At 37.5% G+C, this 17,770-nt stretch overlaps 1 protein-coding gene across 2 annotated transcripts in view; it reads left to right on the forward strand.

Moving 5' to 3' along the window:
- Nucleotides 1-16,993, forward strand: part of hmgcl (3-hydroxy-3-methylglutaryl-CoA lyase) — a 40,616-nt gene extending 23,623 nt beyond the window's left edge. For both annotated transcript variants that reach the window (XM_063033946.1, XM_063033945.1), the window contains exons 3-9: nucleotides 748-855; nucleotides 2,166-2,261; nucleotides 4,102-4,250; nucleotides 9,068-9,131; nucleotides 11,068-11,256; nucleotides 13,415-13,540; nucleotides 15,119-16,993. In XM_063033946.1, coding sequence (XP_062890016.1) covers nucleotides 748-855; nucleotides 2,166-2,261; nucleotides 4,102-4,250; nucleotides 9,068-9,131; nucleotides 11,068-11,256; nucleotides 13,415-13,540; nucleotides 15,119-15,220 — 834 coding nt within the window. In that variant the 3' untranslated portion in view covers nucleotides 15,221-16,993. The remainder of the gene's footprint in view (nucleotides 1-747; nucleotides 856-2,165; nucleotides 2,262-4,101; nucleotides 4,251-9,067; nucleotides 9,132-11,067; nucleotides 11,257-13,414; nucleotides 13,541-15,118) is intronic.
- The last annotated feature ends 777 nt before the right edge of the window (nucleotides 16,994-17,770 follow it).

The following is a 17,770-nucleotide window of genomic DNA, read 5'->3' on the forward strand; positions in this document are numbered from 1 at the left end:
CTTGGAGATGCGAGAAGAATCATTCTGATAGGCTCCGTGTAGCCTGTGTTTTTCCTGTAGGAGAGCTTTTATCTCCTCATCAGTCTCGTTGGTTCTTCCTTGTTGTATGACCAAGGACCTCGTAGATGGCAGAGTGAACACAATCTCTGAAAGCAGCCCAGTCTTCTTCATTATGCCCTCCAAGATGAACATAGGCGAGCTGTGATAGAGGCTTTTAACCGGGTGGTCTGCAGTAGTACCAGATTTCAGTTTGCTGACATTGAGCTTCTTGGCAAATTTCCTTGGGTTGGATGTTGGACATTGAGTTTGGAAACAATCAGACAGTGGTTTGTCCAGCAGTCTGCGCCACATGTGGCTTTGATCACTCTGACATCGCGTCTGTCACATCTTCTGGTGATGATGTAGCATTAATTACTTACTGATAACAGGCCTTACCAAGTTGGAAAATACTGAGAAAGTAACACACTTCTGCTAAGTAAACGCTTTTGTAGTAGCTCTGCAGATTGTATGTTGAAATTAAGTTTATAGTTACAGAATTGAATTCTGCATTTAAGATCAAAATAGAGAAAGAAGGCTATCACTGAAAATCAAAACAGCCAGCTGCTGGAAATCTGAAATAAAAACTGAAAATGCTGGAAACTCCCGGCAGTTCAGGCAATAACAATGGAAAGTCTCAGAAAACTTAAAACCATTCATAATGTTTGTTTTCCATCTGTGACTTCCACTTTAAAAATTATGTGGTTACAGGTCATTGTTCCTGTTGATGTCAAAATCCAATTAATTAACCTTCTTTCGGAGACTGGATTATCTGTTGTGGAAGCAACAAGCTTTGTCTCCCCAAAGTGGGTTCCTCAGGTAAGAGATTAGAAATAGAAAATAGTCTAGCGTTCATCTTTTGCAATTATACTGAGTGCTTGGGCCTTTATTTTTGAACCTTAATAAGCAATATAGCCTTTTCATCTCCAAACTGGTTATGTTTATATTCACTGAGGTGGTGTAAAGAATACATTGTGGGCAAAAACGTTAAATACTTCAGCTTGAGGAGAAAGAATCAATTCACTTTTAAATAATGTGATGTTGTCTTTCTCCCTCTCACAACTCAAAACTGAATGAAAAATTCATAAATCAAAGTATTCTGTGGAGATTAATACGTTTGCAAACTAAGACTAATTTGATATTTCTGAAAACTAAATTGTTAATATTTAAGAAAAAAATTATCCTTCTGAGTGAATTTGGTTCCCTACGTGAACTCTCAACTCCTCCCCTAGCAGGTTGCTTTTCTCCTTGTATGTAGAAAGTTACTGTATTTATTTAGTCAATGCAAAATGAAGTCATGTGACAGAATTCTTTGAGCTTATTTTCATTTAGTGAACATCAAACAGTTTGTGTTAACTGTTAGTAGTTTTATATTTGTAGTGACCTTGTCCACACTGGACCTTGGAAGTAGTTCATGTTTTCTTAGAAATTCCTATTCTTAACCAGATGACGTGTGTTGGATTGGGGTTATGGACTGGAGTGGAAAAATAGCAGAAGATTGAGGGCTAAGGTTGTTAGTCACAAACTAAAATCAAAATGATTTGGGTTTTATATTTGTCCACTTAAGTGATAATGAAAGATAGGGAAAAATGAAAATTAAATGGTGATTAAAACAAAAGTCAGCATATTCACGGGTACGAATCCATACATTACAAGTCCCTCATGAAATCGGATATCAACTCTTCAGAGTCCTGGAAATTACAGAGAATTTCTAGAAAATTCCTACACCTCTGGTGATTTCCACCACAGTGCCTTTGGCAGTGGTGTCAAGCCACAAAGCTCTGTGAACTGACTTGTGCTTCTCACTTTCTCCCTTTTATCTCTCAGTGAGAGAGGTTTTAAGATGCATCTATTTGTTACCATGATTTCAGATGCGTGTACTGATAATACTTTGCACTAGTGTAAAGTTTTGTTTGCCTTCCACCAAGTTCCCTGGGATGTTTTGTGGTGTTCTAAAGTTTTTGCACTAATTAATTATGATTTGTGCTAATTATTTTGCTGTTGTAAAGGAAAGATCACTTCTCAGTGTTCTAGTCAGGTTATATGTATCAGAATTTCTAAAGATCGTGAAAAGTAATGACTTTTGTACTTGGCCTTTCTATATTTTGGAACATATTACCTCTGTCTAGATGGCTGATCAGCTGCAAGTGATGCAAGGAATCCGAAGATATCCAAACGTGAGCTACCCAGTGTTGACTCCAAATCTGAAAGGGTTTGAGTCTGCTGTAAGTATCTGCTGCAAGATTTGCATTTGCCCTTTGTTCTCTTAGAGGTCCCAGTAAAGGTATTTTATCCCATTAGATATAACTTGAGACCATAAATTAAAAAATATTAGTGTTGTACTACATGATTGTTTATATACTGTCTTGAGATTCTAATTTCAGTTCTATGTACATTTCAAGAAATAAAATAGAATAATAAATTTTCTAATCCCACCAATTTGTATTTTTTACAGGTTGTAAAGAATGAGGAAATGTCTAAAGAGTAGAAATATTTTGTCTATAATTTGGTATTAGTGGCTGATGTCAAGTACTGCTGTAGGATGTCCTGCACCATAAATCTGCTGCTTGGGTTGTGAACAAGAAGGGGCAGAACAAATGCTGCCTGCAAAAAATGTTGATGCTGAGCTATATCCTCAGCTTAGCCAGCTTTCAAAGATGTCAAAACTATGAACATTTAAAAATGTCTCTGAATTCTAGAAGTGAATGAAGATTACTGGTAATTCTCAGCAAAATCTGGCCCAAAATCTTGCGGAGCAAACTCAATGGGCCAAATGGCGTAATTTTGCTTCCGTATCTTATGGTTTTATAAGTTTTCTAAAATATACAACAGGACCAAGCAGGATGTTGTCAATTACATTTCAGGTCCAGTCTTTTCAAATTCATTTGACATTTTGAACCTAAATTGAAGTAATTAAAACTGCTTTGTGTGTGTGTGTGTGTGTGTGTGTGTGTGTGTGTGTGTGTACACACAGAAATCTGCATTTCAGTTTCAATAGCCAAATGCCAATGTTTGGATTGCATTGACTTGGCTTATTATTGTCATATAAGCCAAGAAAGAGTAAAATGCTTGTCTTACACACTGTTCATACAAATCAGTTCATTTCACAATGCATTGAGGTTGGATAAGGTAAATCAATAACAATGCAGAATAATGTGTAACAGATACAGAGAAAGTACAGTGTAGGTAAACAATAAGGTGCAAGATCATAATGAGGTAGATCATGAGGTTAAGAGCCCAACTTATTATCATACTAGGGAACTATTTAATAGTCTTATTACAGTGGGGGTAGAAGCTGTCCTTAGGCCTGGTTTTGTATCTTAACCAGTGACGAAGGTGAGCATTATCCAACCATTATGTACAGATCCTCAGCTTTATTTGTTTATTTTTTTAATTTGTTTGTTTACTTACCTAACTGTCTTTTGAGATATAGCACAAACTCGGCCTTTCCGGCCCTTCAAGCCGTGCCACCCAACAACAGCCCCACCTCCCACCCCCAATTTAATCCCAGCCTAATCACAGGACAGTTAACAATGACCAATTAGCCTACCAACCAATACGTCTTTAGACTGGGAGAGGAAACCGGAGAACTTGGAGGAAACCCATGCAGTCACAAGGAGAAAGAACAAACTCCTTACAGACAGCAGTGGGAAGTGAACCCAGGTCGCTGGTACTATAAAGCATTGTGCTAACCATTACACTACCTGCTTGGAGAACAAAGTATGGTAATGGCACTTAATTCGGATCAAAAAAGGTAAATAGGATGTTAACCTATACCATCTCTGTAAATAATTCATGTATTATGGTCATCTTGGATAGTTATAATTATTTTCAGTGTTTAAATAAAGGTTTTTGACTTGGAAACTATATTTCCTGTATCTACTGAAAAACAGAAAATACTTGAGCATTAAAAAAAAGGATTAACACCCAGTTTAATGAGGCACCTTGCAAGATTTGCTTTATGAGTAAAAGCAGAGTGAGTAGGAGTTTGGCTGGGATTGGGAGTTTAAAGCCTTGTATTATTATCTTGCGTTGTGAATGAATTTTGTTTTGCGTTTTCCACAGCTGAGAGCTGGTGCGAGAGAGGTGGCCATCTTTGGAGCAGCCTCAGAGATGTTCAGCAAGAAAAACATTAATTGCTCAATCGATGAGAGTCTACAGCGGTTTGAAGAGGTAATGAAAGCAGCAAAGGATGCAAGCATTCCAGTTAGGGGGTAATTAAATTTTTTTCACATTTTTATGTCGCCAATGTTTCACTTTTTATTGAAAACAGCCTAATTTCCTTTCCCATGTTTCTGAATAAATACAATTAAAGATGAATAAACTCTTCCTGGGCTTCCAGCTGGGTACAGGCATCAATTGCAACCAGTGTTTTGATGACAGACTCTGCCACTTTCATCAGGGATGATGCCTGGGCATGTCTAGTCCAGTGATGTTTCTGTCCCGGAAGTCTGTCCTTCCTGATTGGTTAGACCTCATGCAATCAGTTTTCCTCTTTCCCGTCTTGTCTACAATCAAATTCCAGTTCTTACTTGGAGCAGGGCCTTCGTCTGTTAAAATTCTTTTCCTCTAGTTTTATTTCAATGACTTCTTTCACGAGGCGGTCCCAAAAGCCATTGGCATGGTATAGTGGTTTTTTGTGCCATCGAAGTCAATCCTATAGCCATCGTGAATGTAATGTTCTGCTACTGCCGATTTCTCCGGGTAACCCAACTGGATACACCTCCTGTGCTCCTTGACGCGGGTTTCCACTGTGTGACCCGTCTGACCAATTTGCACTGCTCTGCATTCACAGGGTTTCCCATTTTTTTTCCATCATCAAAACAACAAACTAATTGTACTGACGTATGTATCAATGTGATTCCTGGATGGCTTGAAATATCTGATGGATTTGAATCAAGAATTTAAATTTATGATCTGGTTTCTTTCCTGCAACAATTTCGACTTGACCTCCAAGTACATTGAAACCATAAACTCCAGGGTTTTTTTAAGCTTCAGCTACACATTCTTCAAAAAACATTTTGTCTTTTTTTACTTGACGTTTGAGAGCATTAAGTCTGGGTGTTGCACAGCTAGTGACAGAAGCTGGTGTCCTTGAAAGTTGTTGGAACTCAAAAGAACAAAAAGCTTTCTCACATCATACAGTCTGTCAACACAGAGCAGACTGAAGAAGTACATAATAATGTATTACTTCAGTATAATGCATGTCCTGTTAGAAATCTAGAGCAGAATAAGAAAAGCTTCAAAGAAGAGGAATGTTAAAATTGTCTTTGGAGCAACAATGAAAGTCTATGCAGATAAAATGAACTGATCATTATGTGTAACTGCAGATTGTGATTGATTGTGTATTTTCCAATATTCTGCCACCGGGTGGCAGTGGTTGCCTTATAAATGGTGTTCCAGAGCACAGAAGTAGGTCCTTCAGCCCACAAAATCCATGCTAACCTTACCCATCTATAAAAATCCCATTGCCCACATTAGGTATATTTCTGTACCTTGCCTATTTTGCTGCTGTATAGATGTCTATTAAATTTGTTGATTGTATCTGACCACCTCCTCGGGCAATGAATTCAAGATGTTAACACTCTATGTATCAATGAAACTTTCTGCTTTAAAACTTCTACCTCTCATCTTAAACCTATGTCCTCTTGTTTTTGATACCCCTACCATAGAAAGTAGATTCTGTCCATCCACGCTCTCAATAGAGTACATCTCATTTTTTTATAGCTCTCTCAGGTCACCCTTAAGCCTCTTTATTTTCTAGGGAAAACAATCCAGCCTTTCCAGTCTCTCCCCATACATTAACTCCTCTAATCCAGGCCACAAGGAAGAAGCTGCATTTTATCCAAAGCAAAAATCTGACCAGGGCTCTCAGTTTATTCTTCTCACCTAGGGTAGGATCCACCTTTGGCTACAACCCAGATTCTTACAGTTAGTGGTGCAGAGGAGGACCCTAAATAAACTGTTATCCATCATGGACAATCAGGCACATCTTCTCCATGACCTACTGAATAAGCAGCGGAGCACCCCTTCAAACAGACTCATTCAGCTCCACTGTCACAAGGATCGTTACAGAAAATCTTTCCTACCAGATGCAATAAGCATAAACAACAGTTCATCTCCGTGCGACAGGAGAACACACGTCATAGTACAATAGCCTCTGTTTTATTATTTCGTCCATTACTATTGCACAATTGGTACATTATTATTCTGTACTTTATCATTAGTTAAATCTGCACACTGCGAAGTGTGTGTTTAAATGTTGCTGCTGTAATGAAAGAATTTCCCACTCAGGATCAATAAAGTACTTATTAATATTACTTATTATTACTGTAGGTAACAACAACACACAGTAAACGATTGATTTGATGTATGAAAAAGAAACAGGAAGGTTAATAAAGCACTCCATGCAGAAAGGGAATGAACTACATCACTGAAGGACTTGACAGTTGAAGGTGCAGCCTCTCCCATTGCCCAGTGTATGTGGTTATAAAGCTGAGTGCAATTAAACTTTGTCAAGTGTCCCTTGCAGAAACAGCTGAACATGTTTGTGGCATAACTGAATAAATATTTTGCTACTAATTTTGAGGAAACTTAAGCCACAAACACCAAAAGCGGTCATTTAATCCTATCAAAAATGCTTTTCAATATAGTACTCAAATAATAACGAAGGCACTATTCTGAAAAAGCGCTCAATTTTCATGGCTGTCAGTAGAGGATCAGCATCACAAGTGTGCAAGTCATTTGGCTGACTAAATGCCCCCAGAGTCAGTGCCATGCATAAGTTTTAATAAAAGGTTTGCTTTTATTTACTTTCAATAAAATCCTCCCTACAGATTGATTACACCATTTATCTACATTTCTGACAATGTTTCATACTGCAGCGCCATTTAAGTGGGAAATTTGAGGTTTGAAAAGAGTTCCAGTAAACTTTAAATCAACGCGCACAAAAATGCTTGGAGGAATTCAGCAGGTCAGGCAGCATTTATAGAATTGAACCACTCGACGCTATGGGCTGAGACCCTCCCTCAGGACTGGAAAGGAAAGAGGAAGATGCCAGAATAAAAAGGTGGAAGGGGAGAGAAGGGAAAGGAGGATAGCTAGAAGATAATAGGTGAAAGAAAGGTAAATGGCTGGAGAGGAAGGAACCTGATAGGAGAGGGCAGTGGACTATATGATAAAGGGAAGGAGGAGGGGACCCAGTGGAGGTAATAGGTAGGTAAGAAGAAGGGATTCAGTCCGAAATATCATTTCCATAGATGATGCCTAACCTGATGAGTTCCTCCAGAATTTTGTGTGTGTTGCTTCGGATTTCTCTTAAACTGCTGCACCCATTTGAGGAATGTGTTTACAAACAGCAGTATCCTTTATAAATCACATCTTGGGACTTTTGTGGAGTCAATCATCCCGCAGATATTAAAGCATCTCCTTCTTTAACTGTATGCAGATGGGCAGCAGTGTCTTGATCTGTTATGGCAAATATTAATTCTTCCAGTCGACTGTTCCTCGAAGGCAAAAACATTTCTGGTTCCTCTTCTTTGCCTTTGAATACTTGTTTTACTTTCCCTACATTCAAAGTGATCCAACATAATTTCCCAGTCCTGAACTGCCAAAATGTACTTCTGGATAAGCAAAGAGGAAATCGGTCTGAAAGAGCTTTCAAATCTGATAGAAATCTGAAATCCTTTTAGTTTGTATTACTGGTTACATACGATTGGCATTGACCTGAAACACTCCAGGAAATTGTCTGATTAACAGTGCCACGAAACTCTAAATAAAACCTGACATTTACAGCAGATGATACTATTGATGATCAGGGTGTGTGTGGTCTTAGATAGAATAAGTAAAATATTTTCAAAGAGATGTACAGTACTGTCCAAAATTCTTAGGCACACATGTATATAGCTAGGGTGCCTGAGACTCTGTACGGTACAGTATTTGTCAACATGGAGTAGAGAGCAAGTTTGTAAACCTGACGGGAGCAAAGGATGTTGGGAATGGCGAGGGTGGAGCGCTGCAGAAAGGTTGTGGGACAGGTGGCAGAGGAGTGCGAGGGTGCATGGCTGCAGACACACCCAGCCCTGAGACACTGGGCAGGGTAATTTGATTCCAAACAATTGGTTTATTGATCATTACAGAATATCCCTCTGGTGCTTCCTGCTCCCTTCCCCTTTTCCCAACCATGATTCCCCTCTCCCTGCCCCCTTCCCACTCTCAGTCCACAACAGAGACCCATATCAGAATCAAGTTTATCATCACTCACATAAGTCATGAAATATGTTATCAGCAGTACAGTGCAGTACATCAAGGTAGTCTTAGGTACCCTAGCTAGATATGTATGTATATATATATATATATCTAAGACTTTTGCACAGCACTGTAAGTAAAATTTAGTTCGCCAATGGAACAATGCTGATATGGCCTGACCAATTACAAATCAAGAGTTTAAGTTTTCATAACAAAAGTAGGAAATGCTGAAAATTATTAGCAATTCAGGCGGCATCTGTGGAAGTGGAAACTGTTAATGCTTGGTTCCCAGGCTCGTCAGAACAGGGAAGGGAAGTTTTCAGAAGTAGAGAAGGTGGTGCGATGGATAGAACAAGTCCAGATGAGTAAATGAAGTATTTCCTGTCTTTGTAATATGCTTTTAATAGTAAATCTGTAGGAGATGCCCCAGCAAATATTTCCTTTGTTCTACCTGTTATTCCCCCACTTTTCTTTCCACTGAAAACTAACTTGTTCTCCTTCCAATTGTAAAGTGTCTTTGAACTGTAATGTTAATTATGTTCTTGTTCTGCTGATACTGAGTGTATCTGATATTTTCTATTTTCTGTCCATTTTCTAGCCTTTGCAGTTTTTGTGATTTTTGTTTTTATTTAGGTTTTCATAGTTATGGCTATCACTGATCCATCCTGCCTGGTTCCAACAGGAAGGGGCTTGTACAGACTCTTAACTTTAATAAATGTTTCTCCGCTGAGAAAATAGATTGTCTTATTGAACAAAAATCAACTTTTGTTCTGAACTGTTTCAGATATGTGTCCTGTGTCCTCGGCTGTCCTTATGAAGGAAGTGTTTCCCCTGTTAAAGTTGCAGAGGCAAGTATGGTGGCAATGGGGGAAGGTGACAATAATTAGAATTTATTCATTTTTAAAATTATAGTGGTTTAGCCAATTAATATGTGGAGATAAGAACTATTCCTAGTTGGTGATGTGACCTCTGGAGTCTACTACGCTACTTTGTGAGATCTTAGCTGATCTGGTCTTTGACTTCAATATTTCTACTTGTCCCATAACCCCTTTATTTCCTGAGAGGACAGTACTTAGGTAACCTCCAGGGGCTGAGAATTCTAAAGGGAATAAATTCTTCCTCGTCTCAGGCTCATGGAAGACACATTATCCTGAAACTATGTCCATTGTTTCAGACTCCCACAGCATCTACTCTGTGTAGCCCACAGAAAGCCTATGCCCAATCTGCTTGGAGTTTCCCCATAGAACAGCAAACACTAACCTCTCTTTCCGACTAATGACTACTGATCTGAGAATCAAAGCAGTGAATCTTTGCAGCATTACCTCCAAGGCAAGTGTACCTTCTAGTGTTTTTTAAAAAAGAGAACTATATGCATAATTCTAATTAAAGTGCTACCAGGGCCCTGTTGAGTTGCAGCATAAAGGATGATTTATTTTAATTATGTGCTTAATGCACATGCATGCTATAATTGTGTTTCTTGCACAAAGGCATCCAGTCACCTTTGAACACCAATATTAATTATTTCACATCATTTAAATGTGTGTTTTTCTATTCTTCTTCCCAAAGTGACTATCTTAGTGGATACCTTACATTATAGTCTCACATTTTTCCAGTCACTTAACATGTTTATAATTCCTTGCATATTATCTATGTCCTCCTCAAAGCTTTATTCCCCACATAACATTGCATCGTAACTTCACTTTTCAAAGTAATTAATATAATTAGTTTCAACCCCAGCAGAATCATTTCAGTAGTTTCTGCCTACCAACAAAACAAAGTACTCATTTATCCCTGTTGTGTTCTTTATCTTATCAAACATCTCTCCACACTAATTTTTCACCATCTACCCCAGGAACAATTTTTTGTGGTACATTAGCAAGTGGTGTATCAAAATATACTGCATATAATTGCTCTATTTACCTTCTCTGCTGACGTAAGTTCCCAAAGTACTCTAACCAATGAACACTATTTCCTTTTTAAACAGCTTTGCTGATCCTCTTCTACTCTTATCTTCCTACTGATAAAAGACTCTAGCAGCTTCAAGCAACTGATGTTAATCTATTGTTTTCAGTTTTCTTTCTCCTCCTTAGGGACCCCTCCTTAGATTCCCAGGAAATAGGCAATCTAGGCAATTTGTTTGTCACCCTGGGTATTGTTAGTTTGTCTTTTGCCCGTTTAGCCTCATTACATTCTTTTTCCACTTGTTACTTACCATATAATATGTTTTTAGTGTCTTCTATTGTGAAAATGAATACAAAATATTTGTTTAATTGTTCTGCCTTTTATTTCCCACAATTCCCATGTCTCAAATTCTAAGGGATCAGTTTTTACTTCACTATTTCTTTTATGTGGTCTTGGAAGCACTAATGTTTCTTGCCAGTTTAATTCCACAATCTGTTTTCTCCCTGTTTCAAGTTTTGCCATACATTATGGTTTCTACTAGTCTTTACAGGTTTACAAATCATTTCTTACAGTCTTATGCTGTCCTTTAACTGGCCAAGAGTGAATCACTTTCAGCATCAAATCATGAAAATCCCTCATTAGGGTCTGCCAGTTTTCACACCTATTAATCGAACCTTATTTGCCTAATCTGGTTTGCTGGTTTGCTAATTTGCTAAATTATGAAGTCAACTATAATTTAAAAAGAGGAAGCAACAGTTGTGTTCTCCCTTCCCTTCTAGATACTCTGCACTAAAGTTGCGTGACTGAATTTCGGATGCATTGCAGAACCAATAGGCCAGGTGGAAAGTTTTCATCCGGTTACTGATGGTGTGCTTTCTGCAGGTGGCCAAGAAGCTTTATTCCATGGGCTGCTATGAAATATCCCTGGGTGATACCATTGGTGTAGGAACACCAGGCAGCATGCACAAAATGTTGGCAGCTGTAATCAAGGAGGTTCCAGTCAGTGCATTAGCTGTACACTGTCATGATACATATGGTCAGGCTCTTGTCAACATCTTTGCAGCATTACAGGCAAGTGATCTCAAGGCTTTAATTGATTTTAATTGAAATGTATGATTGTAGTTAAACTTCCTTTCGGCATATCATCGAAGTTATATGTTATGTGTCATCTGTAGGGTCAGTTAGACAGCCATCACCTCTCTGATTCATTCACAGCCTAGTGATTATTTGAGGCTTCTTCTGATGTCTCAAGTGTGTCCTGGACAAAACCCTTCAACACAACCTTTGAAACTGTAACTGCTTTGTAAGCAGAATGGAAATGACTCCTTATAGGCGAGCCACCTTTTATGTATCTGTTTCTCTGTTTGGCCAGTACACTTTTTTTCAAGATAAATACTTCACATTAATAGCAAATTTTTGAGATCCACTTTGGCTGTTTTTAAATCATTGATTTTGATGCTAACCAAGATATTATGGATCTGGGCCGTACCCTCCAGATATCCGGACCTACCTCTTGGTTTTTTTTGCACTACCTTACTTTCCATTTTTCTATTTATGATTTATAATTTAAATTTTTAATATTTACTAATTTTTAATATTTAAAATATTTAATATTTGTAATCCAGGGAATGGGAAGCGCAGAATCAAATATCGCTGTGATGATTGTACGTTCTAGTACCAAATGTTTGGCGACAATAAAGTATAAAGTATTGTGTTGAACAAAATGTCATAAGTAGTTGTGTTTGGAGCTCTTCATGTTTAAAGACATCAAACACATTTGTAGACTTCAATACACTATACCAGGGAAAAAAAGTACTTGTTCCTTATTTTATATAAAAGGTCAATATTTAAATTATCAGCACAATATACAAATAGTGTTTAAACTTTTTCTGGAATTATTGCTGTTAGCAAAAGGTAAGTATAAAAATGTTTCATCTATAACTACATTTCAGAAACAAAAAGAAAGACTGCACAGAATTGGTGGACGAGACAGTTGACACATTAGTTTCAATTTTCTAAAATTCTCAAGAATCGCTAATCGTTCTATTAGATGGGAAAATTATAAATGTAATTTTTCTTTCAAAGAAAGGAGTGAAACAAAGTGGGAAATTGCATGCCAGTTCACTTAACATCTTGTAACAGGGAAAATAGTGAGACACTGGTATTAAAGTTGCAATACCAAGGCTGAGTACAATATGGGGAATATGTGAATTTGTCCACTTTCAGAGGTAAAAATACGAAAATACATTACCTAAGTTGTCAGAGATTGCGGAGGGATTTGCGTATTCTTGAGCATTGTTTACATGAGACGGTTTAAGTGATGTTACAGCAAATAATTGGGAATGATTACCAAATATTCTTATCTCTTGCATGGGGATTTCGAAACAAAAATTACGTCTGTTATCCAAGTACTGATAAGGCATCTGGAGTTCTCTGTACAACATTGGTCATTTTATTTAACGAAGGATGCTATGATTTTAGAAGCAAATTGTTCATTAGACCACCAGAGGAGATGAATAAGTTGGTTTCTGAGGAAAGGTTGGAGAACCTGGACTTGTATCTTCTAAATACAAGATTGAAACATGTTTAATCCTGAGGGGTCTTGACTAGGTAGATGATGATTCCACTTGTGGGAGAATCTTGAACCAGAAATCCTTGTTTAAAAATTAGGAATTCAAGACTAAGAAGCAACCTGTTCTTGTCTGACTATTGTAAATCTTTGGAACTTTCTTTCTCAAAGAGTATTGGAAGAAGAGTAAATATATTTAAGCCAGAAGTAATCAGATTATTGACCAAAAGGGGTGAAATATCATTACAACTAGATGGTTATGTAGAGTTGAAGTTAGTCAGATTCACCGTGATATTAAATGGCAGCACTGGTTCAAAGGTCTAATGACTAATCACTTTGATTCTAATGTGAAGTAATACTGTTGGCCAGTTCAAAATCAAACTAAAACATGACAGCATACTAGTTTACACTGTACTCCATTCTTATCCCAGGGGATAATAATTCACAGCTTTGCCTCTCTGCAGTTGGGTTATTACACAGGGTGAATTGACTTGAGCATCCTGGCACAAATGTCACAAAAATGGCATCAGACCAACCTATTTTACAGATTTGCAGCCTGAAATTTACCAGCCTCAACTGTTCACCCTGGAAGGGGTTAAATTAAACCACATGTGTAATGCAGAGAGTGTGTCATTGAGCTGGTGCTTTTTACATTTTCAGATGGGAGTCTGTACGGTGGATTCATCAGTGGCTGGCTTGGGTGGTTGTCCGTACGCAGCTGGTGCATCTGGAAATGTAGCAACTGAGGATGTAGTCTACATGATGAATGGGCTAGGAATTCACACAGTAAGTTTTGCTTTTTAAATAAAATCCTTCACTTTAGATCTTCGGGTTGCTCTAAATTTGTGTATATAAGTCCCAATCAAGGAGGATTTGACCTCATGAATATATGGAAAGTTCACTTTTTTTGTGTCACAAAATAGAATAATTCTTCTATATGACACCTGACTAACTATATGCATCTCTCTGCAAGCCTCATCAAATCAAGTTTAGTTACCATTCAACTGTACATGGATACAGCCGAACGAAACAGCATTCCTCTGGGGCCAAGCTGCAGAACGTACACAGCACATATTCAAAATAGTGAGCAAAAAATAACATAGTCACGCAAAAAACAACACAAGACCCTGGGCAACATGTCCCGCAAATCAGTTCCCAGCAATCCACCTTTCATTCCACCGATCGATCACTAGCTCCTTTTGCTTCTTCCCCCTTCCTATCCAGTGCTGATGAAGGGTCTCGGCCCAACATGTCGATTGTTTATTCATTTTTATAAGTGCTGTCTGACTTACTGAGTTCCTTTAACATTTTGTGTGTGTTGCTCCAAATGTTCAGCATAAGCAGATTCTCTTTTGTTTATCCTTTTGCTTCTACCTGATTAGTTGCATATGCAATTTTATTCCTTACTGGTATTACACCGCATTGGAGGATGAGGTTTGTATTAACTTTTATATCTCTTATACTTTTTTTTAACCAAGTCCTGTACTCTTTATGTCTGTAGTTGTAGTATTCAGTACTGCAATTTTTATTCAATGCAATAATTATTGATACGTAGTGCCAAATGTTGGAGCTAGCTTGAAGTTTGACTGAGGATGCTCTCTAATAAGTGCTTATGACTATCTGGTTAAATTTAATGGGAAGCAATTGCTGCCTTCATGCTACCTTGCATTTTAAGTTTTGGAAAGAATTTGTTAGTTTACAGATGAGACAAAAAGAACCACAGCAGTAATTTTAACGGATTGTAAACTCACAAAAAGTTAATCAGTTCGAGTAGCACCAAGCAGGAAAAACCAGGTAATTAACTTCAGATTTGAACAGAACTTTCTGTATAATGGTTAGTTAATGATGAATCTTTGTGGCAAAAAACCCAAAAAATCCTGTATTTTTCTAGTTGTAATGAGCACAGAAGTTAAATTACTCAAGTTTGTATGATTGATTATATACGTGATGGGAGTCAAAGCAAAATCTTTTTGTATTGTATTTCCATTAAACCTCCATATGACAGCCAAGTGTCCATCCTCTGTACATCAGCACAATATGATACCATTTTACCACTATCTAATTTTTCTTAAGTAAAATGAATGGCTTCCAGTTGGTTCCATTTAATGAAATTTAAATGTATTGTTACGAAGCTGGAATAATTTGATTAATGACATTTGAAAAGTGTGGTGTAATCAGGGTTAGGTATCCCCAAGATGTTCCTACTGCTGGCACTTCCTGTGTTATTGCGGATGTTGATTGGTTGCTATGATTGTTGTATGATTGTCATATCACTACTGCAAAAATAGAAGTCAACAGTCTTTCTGGATGAAAAATATGTTAAACCTTGACTCAACCAAACTCTTTCTTGGCCTTTTTTTTTAGGGGGTGGATTTGCAGAAGTTGATGGAAGCTGGTGCGTTCATCTGTAATGCTCTGAAGAGGAAAACCAGCTCCAAAGTCGCTCAGGCATCGTGCAAGTTATGATCAGTAAATGATAACTCACAAGCTGGATGAATGAACACCATAATAATATTCCAGTATTCCAGGGCACGTGTGTCCAGCTGTCCCCAAGGCTAAAAAGGCTATGCCATTGTAATTTCTGTTACTAAGTTTGAATCTCATTTGAAAGCAAAAAGCAAATGAGACACCTGCCAACTGCCTGTTTACCCTCTGAATGCTGACATGCACTTCAAAATACATAAACACTTGCATAATCATGGCAGAAAGGGACTTTAAACCCACATTAACACATCAAAATGCGAGGAACTCAGCAGGTCAGGCAATGTCTAGGGAAATGAATAAACAGTCAATGATTCGGGCCAAGGCCCTTTATCAGGATTAGTTCTCAGTCCTGATAAAGGGTTTCAACCTGAAACATTGACTGTTCATTCATTTCCATAAATGCCACCTGACCTGCTGGGTTCCTCCAGCATTCTGTGTGTGTTGCTCTGGATTTCTAGCATCTGCAGAATCTCTTCGAGTTTACAGTAAAACCCACAATTACTATGAAGCAGGAAACAAGGGAACTTTCATTCTTTTTGAGGTTCTTTCTTCGATTGTACACTGTTAAAGAGAATTGAAATGTTTTGGGGAAGTAATATGACAATAGCTTTCAGTAGATTGGTATCGAAGATGTGCTGTTAATTAACTATAATCCCAAGCACATTTTTATATGTTTAATCTTGAGCTAGATTTTGGGAAAAAATTTTCTTTTTTTCCATATTAGTTCATGAAGATATCATCTAGGAATTGCAGCTGTTTGTAGTTCCATATATTCCCCTATTAATGCCTAGTGTTTTTTTTGTATCTCAAGTTACTCTTTTGTATTGCAAGTTTATCTAAATCGGAGGTTCCCAACCTGGAGTCCACAGACCCCTTGCTTTTAATGGTATTGGTTCATGACATAAAAATAGCCGGCTTGTTTAAAAAGTTTAAAAATTCTAAACCCTGCATAATATGCTGAAGGATATAAAAATTGAGGATAAACTTAAAAGTTTTTGACTAAGCTTTCTATGCAGCATTTTTTAAACTTGGAGTAGAAATTATTTTGTATTAGTTAATTCAATTAACAGCCTTGCAGAAAAAGCATTCTTTAATTTGCAGGATTTTTGAATGGCCATTTTCCAGTTTACTACTACGTTTTTACTGTCAATTAAATTTCAGCCCATGCCAATCCAGTGTTTCTGCCTTAAAAAGTTAGGCCATAGATGTCCCAGTACCTTCTATGATGCTGTAATATGGTCATCGGAATCATCTTTTGTATAGAATGTGGTTAATTTTGCATTATGGATGTATTGTGTAGACTTAATGTTATATTGGTAAACTTCTCAAATATTGAAGTCAATTTCTTATTGTTGTCTATTATTAATAAATATGTATATATAATTCTCAAAATTAAAATAATTATTTTAGGGAAGGAAATTTGTTGTTCTCACCTGATTGGTTAGTGACTGCAGTTCTGTATTAACAGGTTGATGTTAATCTGCCTTTGATGTGATTTATCAAGCCACCCTCCTGCATCAAACTGCTGCTGCATTATGTATGTGAGATAATGGGCATACATTATGTCTCAGTATTGTCTCAGGGAAACCGGGTTGGGCAAAAGATACAGCCTTGCCAGCAAATTGTATAATGAGAATGAACTTAAAACAGTTATATTTTATAAATGAACTGCTGTGAAAGAGTTGATTTAAGTGTCACTTTTTTAATTGTAATTATTTGTACATGTACATATTGAATTAAAAATATCAATACATACATCTGTGTGTGTGTTTTCCGCCAATGCAGTGTTTGTCACATCTGAAACAATGCATCTTTAAAGTGTTGTGCATCGATTAAAAATTAGTGATTAATTTTGCATTTAACCGTGTTTCAAATTAAACGATTAAAAATGAATCAACATAGTATAGTTTTTGATAACTGCGATATGAGTGAACAGAAAGCTAATTAGATTTTTCCGATTAACAACATCGATCTTGTCTATCCTTAATTCCAAATATCTAAGTTATTTAAAAGCATCCTGATGAAGAGTCTCAGCCTGAAACGTCGACTGTTTACTTTTTCCAGATAGATACTGCCCGGCCTGCTGCGTTCCTCCAACATTTTGTGTGTTGCCTGGATTTTCAGCATCTGCAGATTTCCTCGTATTTGTGACTACAATAGCTACATTTCATTTTTTGTCTTGCGCAATGTGCATTTTTTAAAGTTGTTTGAGCAGATGAAGCGTCTGGACCTGACTCTCCCCACCCCACCCCATAGCAGCTGTTTAACCCGCTGAGTACGTCCAGCGCCGCCTTTCTGCGTGGCTCATTCAAACCTGTAAGGATTGATAAAGAGCGAACATGATTTTTCCAATAGCATTAGGCTGAAGAGACAGCGAAGACCCGCCAAAAAGAAAACGGAAAGCCGAATTATAAGTTAACCATAAACGCGAGAAAGCCTGCAGATGCCAGAAATCCAAAGCAACACAAATAAACTTTTAAAAATACAAACACGAGCCTCCATCATCAACTGTGCTCTCAAACGCATCTCCCC

Source organism: Mobula hypostoma, chromosome 26 (genome assembly GCF_963921235.1).
Source record: "Mobula hypostoma chromosome 26, sMobHyp1.1, whole genome shotgun sequence".
NCBI classification, from domain to species: domain Eukaryota; kingdom Metazoa; phylum Chordata; class Chondrichthyes; order Myliobatiformes; family Myliobatidae; genus Mobula; species Mobula hypostoma.